The sequence below is a fragment of the Podarcis filfolensis genome, assembly GCF_964270895.1.
Source record: "Podarcis filfolensis genome assembly, chromosome: 13".
NCBI lineage: Eukaryota > Metazoa > Chordata > Lepidosauria > Squamata > Lacertidae > Podarcis > Podarcis filfolensis.
The window spans coordinates 26,434,444-26,452,420 of NC_139615.1; the positions used below are offsets into that span (position 1 = coordinate 26,434,444).

The following is a 17,977-nucleotide window of genomic DNA, read 5'->3' on the forward strand; positions in this document are numbered from 1 at the left end:
AAACGATTGCATCAAGAGGGCGGGGAGGGGGGGACAGGGAAGCGATCCGAAATAAATTAAAAAATAAAAACTCGGAAGGAGCAGGAAATAGCTGCAGCGAAGGCACTAGATTATTTCTGAGAGCGGACATATTTTTGGCAACAAGCGGCTCCCCCCCCCCAGTAAAGGTGCCAGTTTCCCTGCCTTGTAAACAACGGGGAAGGGAGGGGAGGAGGAGTTTGTGACTCCCTGTTGGGTATTATTGACACTAATCTCGATGTTGTTTTCTAGCCGTTGCGTGGAAATGACACTCGTCTATAGATTTTTACAGTCAAATGCCAGGCTTCATATTTTTTTGTTCTCCCTCCCTCCGTCCCTCCCTCTCTTTCTCAATAATCTAATTTTTTCCAGCTCCACCTTTGTTGTTAAGGGCGTCATCTCCGGCTGCAGCCAATCACCTGCTTTCAGAGTTGCCTGTCAAATTAACGCCGATTCCAATACGCAAAAGCGACTTTTACAGACAGACCCGAATGCAATTAGGAGTTATGGGTTGGAGAGGCGGGGAAGGGGGCAGAGGGAGCTAATCAGCGCGCCCGCCCTCGCCTCCCCCCCCCCCCCGCGCAACCCGCGTTGAAAACGGGCCACCGCGGATGAGCGGCGCTCGTCTGTTCTCCGTGATGTTTTTCCAGTTGGAACCGGGAATAATTTCTCCGCTTCCCGGGATCTCTGGGATAGGGAGGCGTGTGCGTCACGTCTGCCTGTCTTTCATACAGAACATAGAAGTATGTTCTAATGAGGGGAACACGTTAACAGGTAATTTATATTATAAGGATAAGTTTTGGAATTTAAAAGGCAAAGCAAAACCCATTTTGAATCACGAGACCCATCCATTTGGACCCTTCGCTGTCCACCCTGAATCGTACTGCGTTTTGCTTTTACTTCCTCCATTTCCCCTAGCTGTTGGAAATGAGCAAGTGTGTGGAGATTTGAACATCTGTGCAGTAGCTTTTAAATATGTACCTGCACATTTATTGCAAACTAAATCCCAGTCAGTTCAAGGTAAACTTTCTGCCAAGTAAGGGGACACAGAACTGTAGATTTGGCCGACCCTAACCCCGCTGTACCTACTGTAAAAGGATGACAATGCAGTTTGCATATGTCTACTCAAGATACATGCTCCACTGAGTTCAATGGGGCTTACTCCCAGGTAAGTGTGGTAAATAATGTAATATATATGTTGCAAACCATTGTAACGAAGTACTTTTTTGAGATAGCAACTTTTGTGCATGGATCAAGTTTTATAGAGGGCACTAATCATATTTATGATAAATTTGTATTCATGCTTTTAATGTTTTTGTTATGTTTCCTAATATATATTTGGAAAAGCCCAACGTCATGGGAATACATACGTATTGATTGTCATGAGTGTGACAGTGAAGATAATAGAAAAGTAGAATTGTGCAGTTGAAAGGGACCCTGAGCATCATCTATTCCAACCCCCTGCAATGCGGGAATCTCCAATGCGGGGCTGGAACCCATGAATTTGAGATTAAGTCTCATGCTCTGCCCACTGGGAACTGAGCTGTCCCAGTGGCATAAGATATTGCTCCCATCTCCCTCCTCTGCGGCAAATCGTTTGGTTATCGTTGCTTTGAGAATATTCTGTTATGCTGCATTTTTGCCATTTTACGGAGAGCAGCCCATTTTTGCTTCTTGCTTAATTTGCTGCTAAATGTAAATTTTGTTGGGAGTGGGCTTGCTTCTTCTACCCTTGTCGCTTTACCACGTTGCAGATATGAACACACAGGCTGCCACGTGGGCATCCCTATAGTATACTATATAATACAGCATGGGTGAGGGAATGCTAGGCCGGGGACCAAATCTAACCCTCAGGCCTCTTCTATAGGCCACACCCATCACCATCCTACTTCCTACCTTCCTTGAATGTTCTTGCTTGACTGAAATGTGTCCATAAGCTCTGATAATGCATCTTGGCGGATTGGGTGGGGAATTGAGAGGGGTGTGTGCTGCATGTTCATAGAAACTATCCTGGTGTACAAAGGTAAATTTCACATCTCTGGCTCCTCACATTTTGGCCTCTGGTCCCACCTACAGCTGCCACATGGCTCTGGGCCATTTTCTCAGACAGGAGCAGGTCCCCGAGTTTTAAAAAAGCTCTGCACCCCAACTGTAAAATAGACAGTGATGGATTTTTCAACACTTTTTATACATAGCAATGAACATTCTGCTGCACTTATGTGTGGTGAAGTTTGCTGAGTGCTATCTATCACCACCATCCCTACTTCCATTGATGAGGCACTGCTCAGGGCCAGGGCAACATGTATTTATTTATTTTATTAACCTGTTTTTACATATACAGTGGTACCTCTGGTTACGTACTTAATTCGTTCCAGATGTCCGTTCTTAACCTGAAACTGTTCTTAACCTGAAGCACCACTTTAGCTAATGGGGGACTCCCGCTGCTGCCGCGCCGCCAGAGCACGATTTCTATTCTCATTCTGAAGCAAAGTTCTTAACCCGAGGTACTATTTCTGGGTTAGCAGAGTCTGTAACCTGAAGCGTATGTAAGCTGAAGCGTATGTAACCCGAGGTACCACTGTATAAGAAAACTTTTTTTAAAAAAAGTCCACATACAGGTAAACAAATACCTGTGTGGATGCTCATAATGGGCCTCAGGTTTCCTGAATTTAGGGAAGATGGGGAAGTACTAATTAAGGAGAGCCGACAGCAACACACACTGCAAATGCGCCCCATCAAGCTTTGCCCGCTAGTGTAGATGGCAATTGAGAGTGCTCAGGTGTGGATGGAAGTGGATTCAGAAAAGTCTGGTCTGTGCAACTCGTGCACATTTAGCAAGCCGGTTTGTATGCAGCCCTTTTGATAGTTTGCTTCCTACTGGGGACTCACATGACTGAATGTTCTCCCATACATAAACGTTAACTTGCATGTGATGGACTTAAACGTCGGTGGAAAAGCAAAGTCAGAAACTACCCTGCAGAATTTCTTTTATACGATGGAGCATTCAGTTCTTTGAGCCACACATCCCTTGCAGTCTGACATGGTGTGGCAGCCTAGACCCAAGCTTACCACCTCAAAGAGAACTAGGCTGTGGGGCAGAAGTTGGAGAAGCTGTGAGCCTCCAAAGGTTGTTAGATCACAACTTCCATCATTCCCAAGTCTAAGGCTGCCATTCTAGCCAGGGCACCACACTCCTTTTTCTTCCTTCAGTCTACCTGTACCACAACCTGTTTCCTTCAATGTACCTGCCACAGTGAACTGGACTGCTTTGACTGACTTCAGCTTGCCTCTTCAACCTCAATGATTTTGGCCTAGTTTTCACACAGGTGGCCAAGCTGTGCCTAGACTGTATCCCTTCAGGCGGAAGATGAAGGTTCATATGATCAAATCTCCTCTGTTTAAAAATACATAAATCCTTGCACCTAGAAAACTAGCAATTCAGGAATAAGGACAGGTGATAACTCTTCCTCTCTTTTAATTTTATGGGTGGAGGAAATGCTTTTGTCAGTATCATCAGTCTCCAAGACACACTTCTTTAGTGAGTCAACCACAGAACCTCTGTTCACACAAGAGCTGCAGTCCTCAACCCAAATCTCTCCACGGATGGCTGTGCATTCTAGGTATGCTTATTTTGTTTTGCACGGTGAATAAAGCAAAACCGTATGTTAATTCTTTAAAAGCCCTCCTCTTTGTGTCCTAGGGTGCCTCCAGATTATCTATATTTTTCTAGATGGATATAAAAGCATAAAGGAACTCTGTTTGTGCCTTTAAAGTGGATTAAAGCACTTTGTTGCCCCAGCGCAACAAAATACACTGTAAACAAACATCTTTGTGGTTTGGAAAGGGACAGGAAAATGCATTGAAAAGTGGGGGATGAAAGAATGATTAGGGGGAAGACCTGTTAAATCACCCTGCAAGCAAATCGGGATGAATGCTCATTTACTTCTAATCACCTGTAAACCAATCAACAAATAATGAAGACCAGACAGTCTAATTGCCACATAAGCTTTGCGCAATCAAATCAGGATGGATGCTGAATAAACAGGCCGTCCATAATAAATTTCTGCATAAAAGCTGTTCACCACACTTGTTCACCACCACAAGGTTGTAGAGTATATATTTGTTCAACTTCGGGACCCCCTCACCTGGAATCTGAAGTGGTACAGCCCTAACACAGTTTTTTGTCACCACAAAGTGAAAACTAGGCCTTAATCTCATCCCTTCAATCAGAGACATTAATCTGACTAACTCCATAGTTGCTTCCAGGATTAAGCCCCCTGCCCCTCACCCCACAGCATGGGGGATCCCCAACAACCTTAGTTGCCTCTCCCCTTGGATGCCAGTCCATCTGATTTGCTGAACTCATGACCAGGCTCATCGCTTTGGGGAATTGGCTGCAGCCTTGGCTGCTGGCTTAGCACTTAGCTTCCAGCACACCACCCCATAGCCCTCTAGGCCTTGTTTGGCCATAACAGAGCCACTACCGATCATATTAGAAGAGGCCTGTCCCTACAAAGATGTAAATCCTTCACCTTGAAGAGTGCTCATATGGACTTTAATAACAATGATATTTGACCGTATCCTGCCCCCCGACTCAGTGATTACCCGAAGACTAGTTTGAGGTTGAAAATACAATGAACAAGTTGCTGTTTTTCTTAAAAAAAGAAAGAAAAAGGTTTATTGCTTTTGTTAATTGTCGTTAAAATCAAGAAAACAATTGTAATACAATTGGCTGAATCAATCATATCTAAAGTCAATCGGAGAAAAATAACATAAAGGAAATGCAGCACACAGTTGCACGCAAAGCGCAGGTGAAATCCTGCATTTTTTTTTTTTAACCTAGCAAAGCAAAAAGCTATTAAAAATGAATTTTAATAAATTACAAAAGCTCATTATCACCAACTTAAAATGTGTACAACAACTAGAGATGCCAACTTTCTTCCTGAGAGGACTCCTGTGCCTTTAACACCTAGATTAAGTGGCAAATTTTTATTTTATTTTTTAAAAAATCAGCCAGTAAAGCTTGCCGTATCACTGCAATGCCATGCTGGAAAAAATGATCCATCTGTTGAGTTTCTGCCTGTCATGCAGCTGTTAAAGGCAAAGGAAACCTGCTAGACTACCCCCCCCTCCAAATGGCAACCCTAATTATAGCAGTGTGGCTTCAGGATACAATTACATAGCCCTTAGAGTTTATGTCTTTAATTAATGTAACGTGGAAATGTCGAACTTCAGCCGACACAAGCTGGTATGGTTAATTCTGTCAAGAAAGAGGGGTCTAGTCTCAAGATCCCCCTTCACACATGCACACACAGACACAACATTAATTAATTAATCGGTCTGTTCAATTTACCATTTTGCTCAGATTAAAAGCTGGAATGTGTTTCTTGATTTGTTCCCCCTGAGGCTGCATAAATAAAAGACAGAAACTCCAACCAATGGTTCATCTAATTTTTTGCCTTCTCAACAGTAGCCAGTTGGCTGCTTCTGGGAAACTCACAAGGCATGCCACAAATTGCCCTCCCTTGTAGTTTGCCCTCATTATCTAGTGGTATGCTATTGGTATATTGCCTCCAAAGATGGAGGTTCTCCTGATTTGTCGTGTCGAACATCCACTGATTGTCCTTGAATCATCAAATCCTTTTAATAATAATAATAATAAATAAAAACAACATAACCAGAGCTAGCGTCCATCACTACAGCTTGTGGCAATTAGTTCCATAAATTGGTTATGCAATAGGAAGAAGAAATGCTACCGTTTGTTTCTCTTAATCCTATTCCTAATTGAATTCATGCTAACCAACCCTTAATTTGAGCCCAGGGTTCAGTCCTGGTTTATGCAAAATAGCAACGACGGACAGAGCACTGCTGGGCATATTGCGACAGCTTTTTGCTTGCAGTGAATCACCACAGTAGCCCACGCATGCCTGGGATTTAGAAAAGTCAGGCTGCCCATTTTTAAAAAAAATTAAAATGTGGTACCAGATTTGTCTGGTCACTTTCTTTTGAGGAAGTAACCACTAAAAACACTATTTATGCTAGAACAGCTACTGCCAGCTCTGGATTCCTGTTTGTCACAACAAGTGAAGTTTTTTAATTATCCTAAATATATTGATGGATAGCATGACATGATTCGTACATTCGAGGGGAGATGATGGGGTTGTGCATCAGACCGGTGCAAAAGGGTCTGGATCATTTCAACAGACAGGTGTAGCACTTGTTAGCCGCGTGAGGTAGAATCAGGAGGAGGAAGCTACTTGCCTGAGAGCTTATCGTTAGCTATTTGACTTGGTGGTGGTGGCAGCATGTAGGAGCCAGATGAAGGTCAGTGAGGACATATACCTTGATTTAAGGCTGCTGGCTGTTTGAAGAGAAACAGCACCTAGCACACAGCTTTTAGGAGGAGAGTGGAGGATAGGGAACCCCATAAAGCAATGCATGAGATTAGCCATAAATCATTAAGCAGAGCTGTTATTGGCACATTCGTGCACCACTCAGACAGGTGCATATGAGAGTTATTGTAGCTATATGTGTATACTGTGAAAAAAATAAAACATGTACTCTGCAATAAGAATATATTCTGCAAATTTTAAATCTTGTTTGCAGGCATCTGCTCAGCTATGCTTCCCTGATACAGATTTTCATATATTTTGGTATGTGTTACCATGCAAGGCAGGGGAGGCAAAAGAGAAAGACAGGACCTGCTGGAAGAGATTTGCAAGCATTCCCTGTATCATGAGGACTAGAATTCCTTTAAAAATTAAAAAAGTTAAAGAGTCCCGGGACACCAGCCTGCAGAGGACAACAAATTCTGCACTTTAAACACACGCCCAGCCCTGGTTATCGTTCTCCATTAAGACAAGCTTATTTTTTGTAGCTAATTCATACTAAAGAGAGCATTTCTCTTAAAGTGGCCTTAATAAGAACATAAAAAGAGCTCTGCTGCCTGATCCAACCAAAAGCCTATGTGGTCCAGCATGCTGTTCTCACAGTGGCCAGCCAAGATGCCTGTAGGAAGCCCACAGCTAGACTCTCCTGCTATGGTGACTAATATTCAGAGGCACCAGCCTCTACTCCTGGTTGCCACCATGAGCCCTTGATAGCTTTTTCTTCCATGAAGAAGTAGCATGCTCTTACTTAACGGCAATGGATGCAAGCAAGGCAGAGCGGCACTAGGCAGAGACATTTCTTCTAGATGATGCCTTCCAGACTTTTTAGCACCATAGTTTTAGTCCAAGTGGGGCAGGCTAGGGGGGAATTGCAAAAAAGAGTTAAATCTGGGGGGCAGCTTTCCCTTGAACCTGTTTTTTTTGGGGTGTGTGTGATGGACTTCCCCACTGTGCCAGGACATACGGTAACTGATTTTGTTAACCCAACAGCCTTCTCGCTCAAGGAGCAGTCATGATCCTTCTCCGCAACTGGGTGGTTTTGCCATTCCTCCATATCACGTTTCTAATCTGAGGTGATGGTTGTTGCTTCTTTCCTTTGCCAGGATGTGGACTTTCTTCGCTGTTGTTTTTGTTCTGTGCCTCATTTGTGTGCTCAGAGTTTTCTGACCTAGCATCTCCCAGGTCCAAGAAAGAACATGTCACTTCTTCCCAGCTTCATTTGTGCATCTTGGTCCATTCTGACATTAGCTGTTTGACCCGTCTTGAGGATATAAATTGGATTTTCAGCATTTCTTTCCAAAACTTCATATCAATGTCAGTGGCAGAAGTACTTCCTGCCTTGGGAAGGCCGTGGGTGGGGCTTTCTGCACACAACGGATAATGCCTTACACACATGCATACACACTTGTGTGGAAACACACACACACACACACACACAGCAGTGGGGTGACAGGTAGTATAAAAAGTGGAGTCCATGGATGCCCTTCCCATCTCCTCACAATTCTTGCATAGCTTTGATTCCCCCTCGCCCCCAAGTACCTTCTGGGGGGGAAAATATATATTTTATAAATCTTTGTTAACATTTCACTACAGAACTACAGTGGCTGGTTGAAAAATATCTAAAGCATATGCTAGCTATTTAAATCCTACAGAATCCATGTTTTGTCAAACATGTTATTTACATCTATGGGGTATTTACCAGTATGCCACTTTTGTATACTGATAAACATACATAAGGGGAAAACGTTCTCCAGATTCTGGTTTTGTTTGGGGTTTTTTGCCTGGTGTTTTGGGGGAGGGCTCTAGATTCCTTATCTGTCATAAGGATGCAGCACACTGTGTGCTCAAAGAGGCATCTGGACTTCATCATAAACATCCCGGCCTTCTGTCTCATCAAAATCCACTTCAGCATCATCAGCATCCAACTAGAAGGAAATTTGAGGAGAGAGATACTGTTAGAGGTGGTCCAGCAAACAGAGCACTATTCTTGGATCTGAGAAACATGTCTTTCGCCTGTCAAGGATGGCTAGGTGGCCTTTGACAGTCATTACACATGAAGCTGTGTTATATATCCAAACAGGCCATTGGTCCAACTAGCCTAATACTGTCTGCTCTGACTGGCAGAGACTCTCCAAGGCCCCAGACAATGACTCCCTTTCCCTGCTGTGCTATCAAGACACAAGACATCTTGTGGTAGAGGATTCCACGGTTTAACTATGAGCTGTGTAGAGAAGTACTTCCTTTTGGATCTCCTGTATCTCAAACCCTTCCATCTCCTAGCTGTGCCATGCAGAGGAAGATCAGTAGTAATGGGCAAGCTCTCAGGGAGAGGTGGCCTGCCATTAAAAGGTAAAGGTAAAGGACCCCTGACAGTTAAGTCCAGTCGTGAATGACTTTGGGGTTGCGGCGCTCATCTCGCTTTACTGGCCGAGGGAGCCGACATTTGTCCGCAGACAGTTTTTCTGGGTCATGTGGCCAGCATGACTAAGCCGCTTCTGGCAAAGCCAGAGCAGTGCACAGAAACGCCGTTTACCTTCCTGCCGGAGTGGTACCTATTTATCCCCCCCCCCCCACTTCCCTCTCCATCGCGGGGATTTGAACCGCTGACCTTCCGATCGGCAAGCCCTAGGCTCAGTGGTTTAGACCACAGCGCCACCCGCGAATCTTCAATTTGAGGAACGCCTGTAGCATGTCTAAAGCACTCCACAGTTCCTTGGGACATGGTTTGAAAACCACCTCATAGAACAGAAATGGAGAACTTCCAGGCTTCCAAGACCTTCAGCCAGCATGGCCAGTGACCGGAAATGATGGGAGTTGGAGTCTCAGCACATCTTGAAAGCCATAGGTTCCCCCTCCCTGGCATGGACAACACCCATAGCATATATGTAAAGCAGATGGCTTCTCCTAAAGGATGCTCGGAACTGTAGTTTGTTAACAGTGCTGGCAGTGGTAGCTTTGTGAGGGGTAAACTACAGTTCCCAGGATTCTTTGGGGGAACAGTGTGCTTTAAATATATGGTGTGGATGTGACCTAATAGGGGGAAATCCAGGTTCTATAAACAAACATTTCCCACAGGGACCACTCTAAAAATCCCAAGCTGTTCCCCTGCTTCTTCCTATTTAGGCCACGCAGAGACCTGAATCTAAACCTCCTGTTGCTCAGTGAGCAGGAGGAGCCAAACGATACTTACATACTTGAGTTCAACATTGCTGAAGAAACATGGCAGCAGGTAGCGTCTCACAGGCACTGTAAGGATGAGGAGGAAAGGCAAGGCGAGGGAGGCTGGGGTGCTTTTCACTACCCACAGCAAGACCAGGCACAAAATCTGCGTGAAGGTGAAGAGGTGCATCCGCAAAGGCTTTACCTTTAAAGGAAGAAGACCCAAGAAACAGTCAGAGGTGCCAGCAGCCTACCTGTCTCCCGCCTGACAACCAAGGTCTGTAGACAGATAGAAAGCATGGTTCTCAGCCGACAGCTCTGTTGGTAGAGCATGAGACCCTCGTGGGTCTGAGCCCCACATTTCTCCACTGCAGGAGGTTGAACTAAATGATCCTCATGGTCCCTTCCAACTCTATGATTCTACAATTCATGAAGCCCAGTTAAACCACTGAAAGTTCAGAAGCAATCCTCCTGTCAAAATAAAATGGCCAAGTCATACCATTCAGTATGCCTCAACTTTTCTCTGTGTGTGCATCTTCCTATGAAGCTGCCAAGCACCCATTGAGGCCATTGAAACCGCCTAGCCTGTGATGGTTCACTCTGATTGGCCATGGACCTCCAAGGCCTCAGCACTGCTACCTAAGACCTCTTTAGCTGAAGAGACTGAACCTGGAAGTTTCTGTATTTGATGAACATGCTGTACCCCTGAGCTACAGCCCCACCTGGGGCTATTTCAGTGCATTTCTCTTTGCAACGAAGTTCTAAACTGGGATGGTGGGCCTTAATATTACTTGGAGGCCATCATCTGCCTCTTCTCGCCAGGAAATCTTCCTTCCCCCTTCTCCTGTATCACTGGGCAGCCATGTTGTCAGATGCACTCTTGTGCTTCGTTATGACTCCCATGTCTTCTGGTTCGGTTTGAAGGCACAGAAAACAGACTCCAGAACTAAGCCATGGTATCGATCCAAGCCTCCAGCTGGAGTTAAGCTGAAATCAGGCCCCCTTCCAACTCTATGATTCTTAAAATTTTAGGTTCAAGATCAGAGAATAGAATGGTCGATTGGGAAGGGGTGGGGAGGAGAACTAAAGAGGCTGCAGCTTTTCTGGAAACTATATTTTCTGCCACAAAAGTACTTCACATGCTCAGAGGCATCCTGAATACTTTTCAAGTTTCAGCTGGAGCCCTGACATTAACACACAGGGCCAGGTTCTACAACTGATCACCAGGTCTACTCAAGCCTTTTAGGTATATCCATGACTATCAGGGACCCCATATGAATGTTTCAAACAGTAGGGTTCCTTCCCTGTGGGGATTTATCTGTTTCGTCTACCACAGCTCTCCCTGAACCTCCAAGCACTACTTTTTCTGATCCCCCGGGCTTACTTTTCTAGCGTAAGGCACATCCGGGTAGTATTTGGGCGGCTTCAGCATGAGAAGGATTCGGTCGTAAAGCTGGATCCCATTTAGGGATGTCACCCCCATGTACAAGAAGATGCCGAAGAGCACGGAAAGTGGAATGAGCTTCAGGATGGGCTCCATGAAGATGGAAAGGCCTGCAGACGGGTAAAAAGCAATGGCACATGTTACTTAGGATGGCACGCCTTCAGCTGGAAGGTGACACCAATGGAGATCTCCTCCCCAAATGGAAGGCACACAAACAACAATCACCACCCAGCAAGCCAACTGTCCATCTGGCTCTCTGTTCTGTCTACCAAGAGTTACAAGTTAAGATACCACAGCAGAACTTGATGGCGATAATTAATCCCCTGTTCGTTATTTCCCCAGCATCTGGTTTTCAAGATGTCACCAAGCATGGGCGTTGCACCACTTCTTATCATGGCTAGTAGACCTAGTAGCCACCTCGATGGCTTTACCCAGTTCTTCTCAAAATAAACCTATTCTAGAGACTATCAGAACACGGCAATGAGATCCACGGGTGAATTAAGGATTTGTGAGAACAGGTATTTCCTCAAGGGCATTCATAAATCTGCTACCTATCAAGTCTAGCAGATTATTCATACTAGTTTGAAACTGAACCCATAATTTCCCCTCTTTCATCCAGCCTTTCCACGCCTCTTTCATACAAAGGTGGACAGTGCCAAGCTACAAGAGGAAGGGCAGAAACTGGGGGTGCGGATGCTTTCCCAGTGTCTGCCCCATTCATATATAACCACGGGGTAAACCTGTGGCCCTCCAAATATTCTTGGACTCCAAGGCCTATCAGCTCAAGCCAATATGTCCAGTATTGGGAGATGCAGTCCATGGGAGATGCAGTCCAACAACACATGCAGGGTCACAGGGTTCCCACGCCTGATGTATAAAACGAGTGATAAAGTTTTCGGTGAAAAGCAAGAGCTGGGTTGAGAGAAAAGTGCCTAAGTGGAAGCAAAGGAGTGCAGGGCAGTAAGGTGAGGGATGTTCAGCTCTTCTCATCTCTCTGCGCTCCTTTCAATGGGAAAATTAGACACCTTGCCGCACCCTGCTTTATGAGAGAACAGGGAAGAAATGGGAGCAAACATGCCTGCCCACAGCTATACAGCAGCTTAGGGCCATATAAGGATCACTTGGCAACTGCGTTGGTAACCTTGAGACTGGATAACTGCAACGCACTCAGTGTGGAGCTGCCGTTGGGCCTGGTCCGGAAGCCTCAGGCAGAATGTAGCAGTGACACTGTTGATGGGAACAGGCACCTGAGAGCATGTGGAACTTCTGCTGCCCATAAGCTACTGTGCCGGATTCAAGGCGTTGAAATAAAAAGCCCTGAACAACTTGGCTCCAGAAAAACCTAAGGAACCCCTGAGCTCTTTACATCACTGAGATCAACCAGAGGAACACTGTTACTTATTACTTGTGTTTCAGAGACCTGACAGGTGGTCAACTAGAAATCAGGCTTTTAGTGTCACCAATCCCATGCTAATGGAACACTTTTCCATCAGAGATTTGGGAAGCATCCTCATTTTTTTACTCTCAGGCATCTTTTGAAGATCTTTTTATGCAAACAGGCCTTTGCAACTGTTTAAATTTTTGTTAGCCACTCACCTTTTTTTTTTTACGTTAAAATTATTATTTATTAAATTGATATGCCACCCTTCATCTGAAGAGCACAATACTAAAAACCCAATAGTATTACAACACTAACAGCAGCAATATATAATCGTGTATCAGAGAGGTGCCTTCAGTATTGCCTAGTTGGTGTCTGTTCTTTCAACAGACCTCATAAAATATTTATCAGTAAACCTTTTTTGTCATTTATGAATTAGTTTTTATTAAAGATATTCTTGTGTTAGCCACTCACCGTAATAATTATCTGTATTTTTTTTTTTTTTTTAGATCGTATTCTACATTTCAACATTGTACACCTCCCTGATATTTCATGAGATGGCAGTATAAAAATACTTATTTTGTAAGTAAATAGTGTCTACTTTGATCCCTAAAGGTAAAGGTAAAGGTAAAGGTACCCCTGCCCGTACGGGCCAGTCTTGCCAGACTCTAGGGTTGTGCGCTCATCTCACTCTATAGGCCGGGAGCCAGCGCTGTCCGCAGACACTTCCGGGTCACGTGGCCAGCGTGACAAGCTGCATCTGGCGAGCCAGCGCAGCACACGGAACGCCATTTACCTTCCCGCTGGTAAGCGGTCCCTATTTATCTACTTGCACCCGGGGGTGCTTTCAAACTGCTAGGTTGGCAGGCGCTGGGACCGAACGATGGGAGCGCACCCCGCCGCGGGGATTTGAACCGCCGACCATGTGATCGGCAAGTCCTAGGCGCTGAGGTTTTACCCACAGCGCCACCCGCGTCCCTGCACTTTGATCCCTAGACACCCCCAAAATTGGAATCTGTATCAGAAGAACTCACCTACAAGAATGGCCACCAGCAAGCCAGTGATCCTTTGCTCCTTGACTTCCTGGACATGGGCCTTCTCCCCTGGGACTGTAGTCTTGGACATCACCGTCAGGGCATTAGCATGTGTGACAGTCCTCACTGTGGTGGCACTGAGCCAAGGTGCGCCGAAAAGGGGTGCGATACCCCCCAAGCCAACAATTAGAAGCAGGTCTAGATGGAAACCTGAACCCTTCACCAGCTTCCTTTCAGGTTTGCTCACAATCAGCCTGAGGAAGAATAAGAAGAAGGGGGCAGGGAGGAAATGAAGAAGAAAGTGGGTTGCGGGCAGCTAAATCCTACACAGAGAGTAGAACCACGGAAATTAATAGTTTACCCATGCCCATTATTTCTAATGGGTCAACTCTGGGTATGACTAGCATTGGATACAACCTAATATTTATTTGACATGATTCTATGACAGACTGGACATCCCAGCAACCGTGATATAACTAAGCATTGCTACCAGGTGACAACTCAAAGTGGCATCTGCGTACAGGGACATTGATAGGGGCTGGCTCAAATGTCCTAAGCTTTGGGTCTTTTATGCCAGTGAGACTTGTATTTGCCCAGAGGCACATACAACAGCTGGGTGGAGAGGGGAAGGTAGTGCATGCGTGTGTGAGAGAGTGATCCTGTTTTCTTTTTAACATGCCCATAAGAAGCATTTATTGCCAAAGCAATTCAGGTGGGATGGAGGTGTCCAATTCACATATAAGTATACTGGGTGTAGAAAATCACATTGGCATGCCATAGCTCAGAGTAAGCCCTCACAGCAGGAGACAAAGCTTGATTTTCTTCTCTGAGTTACGTTTGCAGCTATGCTTATAAATTAGCATATGCAAATGTTATTCAAATCTGTATTGGTGTCTGCTCTTTCAACAAACCTGATAAAATATTTATCAATAAACCTTTTTTGTTGTTTATGAGTTCGTTTTTATTAAAGAGACAGCTTTCCAGGTCATGTGGCCAGCATGACTAAACTGCTTCTGGCACAACGGAACACCGTGATGGAAGCCAGAGCGCACAGAAACGCCGTTTATCTTCCCACTGCAGCAGTACCTATTTATCTACTTGCACTGGCGTGCTTTCGAACTGCTGGGTTGGCAGGAGCTGGGACAGAGCAACGGGAGCTCACCCTGTCGTGGGGATTCAAACCGCTGACCTGATCGGCAAGCCCAAGAGGCTCCAGTGGTTTAGAGACCACAGCACCACCCGTGTCCCAAGTACCTAGCAACACCCTCACTGCAGTAGATACAAAACTTGACCCTTGTGGCTGCTTTTCTTTCCTATACACTCTCCAAATTCCTTACGTGGTGATCTGTGACTCCAAGAAGATGAGGATGAAGACCAAGAGGGCTGGCACAACGGAAGCGAGCGCCATCCACCAGGGAAACGCCCCATCTTTTCCAAGTGGATGAACAAACCAGCTCCGTGTTGGATGGGTGGTATCAAGGCCTTTGGGGACTTTCAGTTTCTGTGAGGAAACAAGCAAAATGAATACGGATGAACTCTAGTTCTGTTGGCCCCCAGTGCAGGAAGCGCCACATTATTTTAGGTTGACAACCCCAGACAGGAAAGTGAGCCAGTGCTCATTTTTTTCTGCTTGGAAAGGATATAAAAACCTGGAATCCACTGGACTTAGACAGAAGGAAGGAGAGGGTGTTACTGATAGTGACCAGCTACTCACCTGACTATAGGTGGTTTCAATAAAGTAGTCTACCAATGCCATGAGGAAGATGGCAATAGGGACACCAAAGTCACCAATCACACGGCGGATCTGTCAAAAAATAAGAAGTAAGAAAGAACCACATTAATTCAGCAATGTAGGGCTGGAGGTGAGAGGTGAATAAGACCAGCTGAATCTTTGGAAATGAGATAGAACAGAGGTTCTCAGCTACCAGGGCAGGCATCCACACTGACTCTGGAGACAAAGGAAATATAACTAATTCAGTTTTAAAAGTTTTGATCTGATTATGAGAAATATGACCTTCCCCTTCAAACATGCAAAGTGTGGAACTTAAAAAAAAGGGTAATACTGCCAGAGACTGTTTTTGTTGGGTGATTTACAGACCTCAATGTTGATAAGGGAATGTTTAGACTCAGCTTAAAAGGGGGACAAACTCAGAAACTGCACCAGCAACCCTTTAGTCATATATTGTGACTGATACACTGGGCTGTGCATATTCTGCAGTCAAAACAATTTCATACCACAGCTGCACCAAATTCTGCAAGTCATGTTAGGCTGTTCTGTCAGCATGCTTTTTATTTTGGTGCTTTTTATGTTCTGTAATGTGTTTTGATGTTATATATGGCCCTGGGATCATTTGATAAAGGGCAGTATATAAATTGAATTCATCATCGTCATCATCATTTTGCATTTTAAGCACATTTGCTTACATTGGTAAAATTTATGCTACTTCTTTGGTAGGCTACAGCACAATGTTATGCATTTTTAACTGGAAGTTAAATCTCACTGGGTTCCGTGGGGGAATTATCCCCATGTAAGTGTGCATAGTATTGTACCCTTAGTCACTGGAATGAAAGGGCTGTGGAGGAAACCCTGTCTGTTTCCTTGAAATCCTGCTTTTTCTCCTTTTTGGCTTCTGTGAAGTTATTGCCCATACACTTTTACATGTGCTTCTGAAGCATCAGAGCTCGGTTTTTACCAAAACAGGTTTTTAAGATGTTGAATTCTATGCCTAGTATAACTCCAAGGGCCTTCTGGCGGCGAGGCAAGAAGTGAGGTTAACAGGAAACCAGGCAGAGGACCTTCTCAGCAGTGACGGCCACCCTGTCAAACGCCCTCCATCAGATGTCAAGGAGATAAGTAACTATACAACCGTTAGAAGGCATCTGAAGGCAACCCTGGTTAGGGAAGTTTTTAATGTTTTATTATGTTTTTATATATGCTGGAAGCCACCCAGAGTGGCTGGGGGCAACCCAGTCAGATGGGTGGGGTACAAATAATAAAATGGTGATGATGATTAAAGAAAACTTAGTTGATGAGGCGATTAATGGATTAAACATGCATCAACTTCCTTATGAAAAAAAAGTATATTTTGGTTTTAGATGATGCACACATCTATTGCAGCAAGTATATTAGAAGAGGCTTTCCTTCTTATCTCTAATATCAGAAGCAATGCTTCTTAAAAGATAGCACCTGCCATATCTGCTTTTTATAAGTACTTGTGATAAAAATAACAACAAAAAATGTAAAATCTGCTTTCCAATCAGTTGGCACATTATAAATTGATTAATCTAATTGATGAAACATTGCAGCTCTGTTTATTACTTTTTAATACTTCAGGTACAATGTGGTAGGAATGCTAAGGAAGCCCCATTTATTCTAAACCAATTTGCTGACCAAAATACTTCTCCCAGTGTCTTGTTGCTTCAGTTTGAAGTCTGCCCTTTGCTATTTAAATCCAGTTGTAGGTTGGCCATTATACAGAGATAGAACGAACTTGTTAGTGCAGGCACAGACTTAAGCCGTCCCCTTCCAAAATCCCCTTAAGCCGTCCCCTTCCAAAATCCCCAAACATGCCAAAGTCCTACTTCACTCGTGCAATGTAGGATTTACCTTGCCAGGAAAGAAACTGCTGTTCTTGAATTGGCGCAAGAAAAAGGCGATGAAAAACGTTCCTGCCATGAGGATAAGGGCAAGCAGGGCTGTGTTGGGTACAGGATAGTCTGGATCCCCATTTAGAACAGTGTTGTTATAGGCTGGCTGCAGAGGGAATTTCTCAAAAATCTGTAAAAGGGAAGATGTGTTAGAATGTGGAATGGACAGTGGGAAGGACTTGAGACGCCATACAACACAGCCAACTAAAATTAGCACACGTGCCCACACCACCACCCAAATCATATTGTTACATGCAACAAAATAATTCCTACCCTTTCTCCCGCAGCACACAAGTAAGTCTTAGACCTGGTCTACGTATGAAGCAGAGGGAGGTGATAGAGTTGACTGCACCATTTTAGAATACAGGCAGTGGGGTACCATTTTGAATCCCCATCGTGTAAAAGAAAGAAAGAAGTGTCCCTCCACCTTCAGTCTGAAATCATACCGCGAATTCTGCTACCTCAGATCTCTAGCCCTTCGCTCCGCTGCAAACATAGATCAGGCCTAGTTTATGTTGTGAACCGCCCTGTGATCTTTGGATGAAGGGAGGCATACAAATTTAGTCAATAAAATAAGTAACAAATATATATTGTGCAGACCACAATGCTAACAGGGACTCAAGGTTGAAACCTCTGCCCCTGTTCTTAGGCCCTTGCCCCACATTTCTGCTGCTTATCCTTCAAACATCTGTCTCCAAAAGGCTCGTCTCCTATGCACTTAGTCCACCTAGTCTAATTTCTAAACATTTGCAAGAGCTCCATTTCATTCTCCCTTCTTCCTACATGATGTTTTCAATCTCTCCTTTCTTGCTTTTGCTCTTCAGTTTCTATGGAAACCATGTCATGACAGCCTCGCTTCCTGTGGCCAAATTGTTACCAGGGAGGGGCAGAGGGAGAGGAGGGGCTA

At 44.6% G+C, this 17,977-nt stretch overlaps 1 protein-coding gene and 1 long non-coding RNA gene across 6 annotated transcripts in view; one reads left to right on the plus strand and one right to left on the minus strand.

Annotated features, from left to right (window-relative positions):
- Positions 1–14: 14 nt before the first annotated feature.
- LOC310747652 lies at positions 15–13,509 on the plus strand. 3 transcript variants are annotated; one of them, XR_014540975.1, is made up of 3 exons: positions 15–792; positions 3,229–3,638; positions 13,385–13,509. It is a non-coding gene; the product is annotated as an uncharacterized lncRNA (long non-coding RNA). The 3 variants fall into 3 exon arrangements; XR_014540976.1 differs by lacking the exon at positions 13,385–13,509 and adding an exon at positions 12,898–13,000; XR_014540977.1 differs by lacking the exon at positions 13,385–13,509 and having other exon boundaries at positions 3,229–3,687.
- Positions 4,668–17,977, minus strand: part of SLC4A1 (solute carrier family 4 member 1 (Diego blood group)) — a 47,194-nt gene continuing 33,884 nt past the window's right edge. For 2 of the 3 annotated variants that reach the window (XM_083582277.1, XM_083582276.1), the window contains 7 exons: positions 17,030–17,200; positions 15,137–15,226; positions 14,760–14,923; positions 13,423–13,676; positions 10,951–11,120; positions 9,598–9,771; positions 4,668–8,332 (listed from right to left, as the gene is read on the minus strand). In XM_083582277.1, coding sequence (XP_083438403.1) covers positions 8,252–8,332; positions 9,598–9,771; positions 10,951–11,120; positions 13,423–13,676; positions 14,760–14,923; positions 15,137–15,226; positions 17,030–17,200 — 1,104 coding nt within the window. In that variant the 3' untranslated portion in view covers positions 4,668–8,251. Of the gene's footprint in view, positions 8,333–9,597; positions 9,772–10,950; positions 11,121–12,805; positions 12,989–13,372; positions 13,677–14,759; positions 14,924–15,136; positions 15,227–17,029; positions 17,201–17,977 lie in introns of those variants that run through there. The other variant, XM_083582278.1, reaches the window with a different exon arrangement.